General features: G+C 45.9%; 1 protein-coding gene across 1 annotated transcript in view; it reads left to right on the forward strand.

The window, feature by feature from the left end:
• LOC111974431 (pre-mRNA-splicing factor ATP-dependent RNA helicase PRP16) overlaps positions 1 to 5558 on the forward strand; it is a 24785-nt gene extending 19227 nt beyond the window's left edge. The window contains exons 11-17 of the mRNA XM_070447387.1: positions 387 to 733; positions 1459 to 1613; positions 1758 to 1913; positions 2088 to 2348; positions 2519 to 2614; positions 2725 to 2846; positions 5287 to 5558. Coding sequence (XP_070303488.1) covers positions 387 to 733; positions 1459 to 1613; positions 1758 to 1913; positions 2088 to 2348; positions 2519 to 2614; positions 2725 to 2846; positions 5287 to 5368 — 1219 coding nt within the window. The 3' untranslated portion in view covers positions 5369 to 5558. The remainder of the gene's footprint in view (positions 1 to 386; positions 734 to 1458; positions 1614 to 1757; positions 1914 to 2087; positions 2349 to 2518; positions 2615 to 2724; positions 2847 to 5286) is intronic.
• The last annotated feature ends 910 nt before the right edge of the window (positions 5559 to 6468 follow it).

Genomic DNA, 6468 nt, shown 5'->3' on the forward strand with positions numbered 1-6468 from the left:
TGTGTAGACAGTGACTTACCTGTAACACTGGCCCGGCCCTGTACGGCCTGCTCTGCCCGCACGCTGGTTGGCGTTAGCCTGGCTGATAGGGTACACCTGCAGGGCATCCATGCCAATGCGAGGTTGAACACCTGTCAAAGAGAACATATCAGCAACAAACACAGAAATACTATCCTAACATGGTTTGTCTATTTCATTTGATAGTCTGGGGAAGATAGTGAGGGTGACAGGGTACCTTGAGTTTGCAGTATCCAGCAGAGCACTGTGCCATTGTTACAGGGTTAGAGCACTGTGCCATTGTTACAGGGTGAGAGCACTGTGCCATTGTTACAGGGTGAGAGCACTGTGTGAAGTCATATCAGTGCCATGCAGAGCATGTGGTGAAGACAGCATCTCCAGACCTGTCACTCTATGGAGCATTTGTGCGTTTCGAGAAAATATGTGTCTGCTAGATTATTCAATAACCTCCCCCGTCGGTGTCGCTCTCACTCCATCTCTCCCTCTCTCCTCCTCTGTCCATCCAGGCTGTACACCCAGAGCGCCTTCAAGAATGAGATGTTAACCACCACCATCCCAGAGATYCAGCGGACCAACCTGGCCAACGTGGTGCTGCTGCTAAAATCCCTGGGGGTCCAGGACCTGCTGCTCTTCCACTTCATGGACCCCCCGCCTGAGGACAACATGCTGAACTCCATGTACCAGCTGTGGATCCTGGGGGCCCTGGACAACACAGGTGGGTCTCTGCCCTGGCCTGGCCTGGACCACATCACTCAAGATTAGGCCACTAAATGTACAAATTGATCAAATATAATAATTTATCTCAGAAAACAAGGTTAAAATAGGTTGGGATAAGTATGTGTTCCCCACCAGCAATACAGCCAACAGATTAACAATAACTACTTCATGTGCGAGGAGAGACTTGGATGATGGAACTAGTCAATAGGTTGCTTTAATGGTATGTACATGCACTGCACACCGTAAARTATAGAGCTAGGTAGCACTGTGGTGTAGGTAGTGGAGTAATTGCATAGTGCTTTATYCTCTGTTAGATTTGACTGGCTGAGTCTCATCTCTGTCTCATCTGAGCCAGATCCCTGGGGATTAGGGGATTTGGTGTCTGTGGAGGACTTTTGACGTTTGCCTGTGTGGTGTGTTAACAGCAGATTATCTCTGATTTAAGGTTTACCTGGCCAATACAGCCTGTTCTGCCTCTGCACTTTCCCTCTAAGCTCCTTTATAGTCTGTCATGTAATCATTTAAATCAGAGCTGGCAAAGTTTGATTTAAATATGTTTTTGTAACCATCCTCCTATGTCAGCACTTTCTCTCTCGCTCGGTCTCTCTCTCTCTCTCTCTCTCTCTCTCTCTCAGCGCTATAGACAGGAAGGTGTCACCTGTATTGTGTTCCCCCTCTCCTCTGTCTGTAGACAGGAAGTGTTATTATTTGTGTCCCCCTCAGGTTCCCTGACGCCCACTGGGAGGCTGATGGTGGAGTTCCCTCTGGACCCGGCTCTGTCCAAGATGCTGATCGTATCATGTGACATGGGCTGCAGTGCTGACATCCTCATCATCGTCTCCATGCTGTCTGTACCGGCCATCTTCTACAGGCCTAAGGTAGATGTCATTGAGATCGCCAACCRATKAATGTCTTAATGTGTTGCTAATGTTTGTTTCTCTTACTGTTATTAAGAAAAATTCACATTACACACTGGACAGTTGTGTGACCCCTGTATTTCCTCTGTGTCCTGACCTTTCTAGGGTCGTGAGGAGGAGAGTGACCAGGTGAGGGAGAAGTTCTCGGTCCCAGAGAGTGACCACCTGACCTACCTGAACGTCTACCTGCAGTGGAAGAACAACAACTACTCCAGCATCTGGTGCAACGAACACTTCATCCACACCAAGGCCATGCGAAAGGTCAGACCACGCCCCTGTCCTTTACCCTCTCTGACCAGTCTCCCTGGCTTAGGATTGAAATGCACTTGATTCCCACTTTGCATCACAATAGTCACACACTGAGCAATGTGTATTGAATGTCCTCTTGTGTTGGTTCTCCGGTAGCTAACGTGTCTCTGTGTGTGGGTGTTTTAGGTGCGCGAGGTCCGCTCCCAGCTCAAAGACATCATGGTGCAGCAGAGGATGAACCTGGTGTCCTGTGGCTCAGACTGGGACATCATCAGGAAGTGTATCTGTGCTGCCTACTTCCACCAGGCAGCCAAGCTGAAGGGCATAGGGGAGTATGTGAACGTGAGGACAGGCATGCCGTGTCACCTCCACCCCACCAGCTCTCTGTTTGGCATGGGCTACACCCCAGACTACATCACCTACCACGAGCTGGTCATGACCACCAAGGTAACAGACCCAGCCTCCACACAGCTACGCTATGATCTGGACTGTTCAGAGATGAAGGTGTTCTACACCTTGACACACCAGAAAGAGCTGTCATATATATATTAGCCTTCTAGCTCTGTTACTGTGTTCTAATGTGTTGTAACCTGTGTTGTTTGATGTCCCTCCTGTAGGAGTACATGCAGTGTGTGACTGCGGTGGATGGGGAGTGGCTGGCTGAGCTGGGGCCCATGTTCTACAGTGTCAAACAGGCAGGGAAGAGCAGGATGGTAAGCTCTTCGGCCCTTACTTCCTCCCTCCCTACGTCTCATGGTTAATTCCTCCTCCCTCTGTCCTTTTCTCTCCTCTCACCCCTCTGTTCCTCTCTCTCTCTGTGCAGGAGAACCGGCGGCGGGCCAAGGAGGAGATCACTAACATGGAGGAGGAGATGTCTCTGGCGGAGCAGCAACTGAGGAGCAGGAGAGAGGATCAGGACAGGAAAAGTAATGTGGGCAGCGTCAGGTATACTCATCTATCTTCATCTATTCTTCACAGAGAGGTTTCACTCTGACAATAGTCCCAGTCGCTATTAAATAGGACCGCCGCGGCCCCACCCGCCTGTGGGGAAAATGACCTGTGGTTACCTTGGTACCCCAATTGGCTCACAGCAAAATCTTGACCTTTTTCAAACACAAGTTCCTTACAAAGCTACATTTAATAAAAGTACATGTCTCAAAGATTACTTTTCAACACTGCCGAGTGTTTCGCTACTTAGAAAAACGTAATATTGAAAGCTTCCCTCATGCCCCTTTTCATGACGCCGCTTACTTTAGCCATGTGAGTGCTAGCTAGCTACCAACCAGAACATTAAGCTAGCCAAGACCAACAACACACTATAAAGCTACAAGTAGTGAGTGGAATTACAACCAGACTGTACTTAACAAGTTAAACATCTTACCTGTGATTAAATATTTCTACACACAAAGCTACATGTAGCCTACTTGGATTACCGCGTCCCTACATTTCCCACACCGAATAGCCTGAAGCCACAGGGCTCTTCTCGCAGGCTCTATTTCCCTACGTGGGAGCATTGCAAACCGTAGGTCAGGATTTTTACCTGGTTAAATGTACATCGAACAACATTGCAGCTTTTCTGCATGTTTGTGTATTTCTGTATAACAAAAAATCGTCAGCAAAGTTTGCTCTTTACAATGGGGGGTCAATGGGAAATGTTATTTTTTCAGAATGGGCCACTTCCGAGTAACCAAAACTGGTTAATTTTGCTGCTTCTCTACCCATCTCTCTCTAATTATCTCTGCCTCTCTTCTCTCTTATACTCTCTGTCTTCTCTACCATATCTCTCTCTCTAATTATCTCTGCCTCTCCTTCCTCTTATACTCTCTGTCTTCTCTACCATCTCTTCTCAATTATCTCTGCCTCTCCTTCTCTCTTATCCTCTCTGTCTTCTCTACCATCTCTCTCCAATTATCTCTGCCTCTCCTTCTCTCTTATCCTCTCTGTCTTCTCTACCATCTCTCCTCAATTATTCTCTGCCTCTCCTTCCTCGTCTCTATACTCTCTGTCTCTCTATCCATCTCTCTCTATAATCTCGTGCCTCTCCTTCTCTCTTATCCTCTCTGTCTTTTCTACCTCTCTCACTTTCCATGATGAGCTTTTCTCACCTCCAGACGAGACAAAAATAAATAATATTGACTCCTGGCTGACCCCCATTACTGCTGCAATTTAAATGGTGCCACAGCAGAGGGGAGAAAGGAGACAGTGTTTATTTTCAAATTAGAAGGGACACTTTTTTAAAAATTTTGCACCCATTCCATAAGGCTCACAAAAGAGATGGGTTTGGGAGGGAAAAAAATAACACTTTGATATAGCAATAAATCTGCTGATTAATTAACAATAAGAGTGTGTGTCTGTCAGACAGTCTCCAAAATAATCACATTAAAACGTAGAGGATTAAGGAATAGATTACAGAGCGAGTGCCTCAGAATTATGATAATAAACATGGCCGGCTCTCGTGGGCTGTCAGCTGCTTTTGTCCGCCTCTGTCTGTGAACACAAGCATCCCTTCACCGTGCCGGGGCCCCATGAAACACTTCTACTACACATTTTGATCTGGTTCCTGTCTGTCATTCAGCAACCCCCCACCCTTACTCAGATAAGTGGGCTCAAAGCTTTAAGTCAGTGATTTTACGGGAGCTTTTATTCAATGTAAATGCAGAGCTGTGAGAAGTGTTCTGTCCTTGTATGTGAAAGTGGTGGTAGGAATGAGGGTGCTGTCTTCCCTCTGTGTTGTGTTCACCAAACACCTGTGTGTGGAAAGAAGAGTGGCCCTCAGACAGAGAGCTCTTAAAGCACTTGACAACAATATGTCTGTCTACTAGACCTAGAAGGATCCATCCTGCTTCCAAACTCTGCTTTTACTGAGGATTATGTAAAGGGAGGCACATTAGTTAGGATTTGGCTTTAATCTCAGCCAGGCTGTCCTCCTCACTTCTCCATAGCCTCCTACCAGCAGGCCTCTCAGGATGTGTGTGTGTGTGTGAAAGACATTGGAAAATAAAGGTGAAAGACTATCTTAGCCTCTAGAAATCACCTTGTTTAATTTAATAAATAAATACATTTTGAAGGCCTGAGGACATTGTTGTAATTTGTCAAATGTGACTTTAGCTGGGGTGGACAGAGGGGGGCAAAACTGAGGGATGAAGGGAAGGACTGGGTTATGACCTGATGGCTGTAATTGCTGGTGTGTGTGAGGACTGAGGAGGGAATGCTGGGTAGTGTCAGAGTGTCGCGCTGCTGTAATTAAAGATTATAGATTTTGCTGTCAGCGGCGTCCGCTTATCCCTCCCTACTAGCCTGTCCCCCCCCTGCTAGCCTGTCCCCCCCCCTGCTAAAAAAAAATATATTCTGTCATTGCCAATTGTTTATTCTTTTGTCTCGATAGGGCTGTGAAAATCTGCACCCCGGGAAGGAAGGAGGAGGCACCCATGACCCCAAAGCGCACCCCAGCTCGTTTTGGGCTCTAGATCTTCTCTGTTAAGACTTAAACACTTGACCTCACCACTAAATATCACCTRTATGTGTACCATACCATCACTGGATGAGCCTTGCTGAGAGGGCTTGGAAAACTGTCCCCTCCTATTGTTCAGTACCAGCTGCAGTTCAGATAGAGGCCAGCAGAGGTAGAACTTGTATAAGGCATGAGGCTCCCGTAACAGACCTTTTCTGTCAGCAAATCCACATAGCGTCCCACATTTTTACGTGCAGAGAGATACAGTATACGGCTGTTAGAATGCAGTATTTTCTATTTCTGTAAAGTAAGTAAAACCCAATGATGAAACATCATTGAAAAGGTATCGTCTTTAAAGGGTATTTGATATACCTTGAAAATCTGTCAAAGCATTTATCATAATCCTTCACAGGCTACAGTGTCCAAGCAGGAAACCTTTAGTTGTTCCATCTCCTACTGTACCCTACAAGGGGCTGTTTTCTTGATGGTAGTCTTTCCCGATCAATATAAACTATGTTCAATAAGGTTGGGAATTGCCAGGGACCTCACCATATTAGCATGATACTTTGGTGCCGATACGATATGTATTGCGATTCGATACTGTGATTTTATTGTGAGTCGATGTTCTGAACATATTGCTCACCATATATCTGCTGCAGAGGGACAAGAGAGAGATCCATGAGAAACGAGTTTTGATCAGTCATGGAAATAAAAGTTCTGAATACAAAAGATGGAGAACAAGAAATGGAAGGAAAAATACTGGTGTTTTGGTGCAGGTACAGGCAACTAGCACAAAAATAATATTGTGATATTGTCAAAACAATACGAAATATCGTCAAATAATATCCCGATATGTAACTGTATAGACCCCTCCCCCCCCATCATTAGTGTTTAAGTAGTGCTGCATTGTGCTGTCAGTCATAAGTGGACAGCTGGTCCAAACTAGTCTGATCTTGTAGTGTGTTCATTGGGCTGTATGTCATTCAGTGTGAGTAGAGAGAGGAGGCAGAAGTAGCACTGTCGTGTGTCMATGAATTCTGCCTGATTTATTTTTTTCAATTTCATCATGTCCCTCTCAAATCTCCTTCAAGAGATCATTTTCACCTTGTACAACTG

This window comes from Salvelinus sp. IW2-2015, linkage group LG15 (assembly GCF_002910315.2).
Source record: "Salvelinus sp. IW2-2015 linkage group LG15, ASM291031v2, whole genome shotgun sequence".
Lineage (NCBI taxonomy): Eukaryota > Metazoa > Chordata > Actinopteri > Salmoniformes > Salmonidae > Salvelinus > Salvelinus sp. IW2-2015.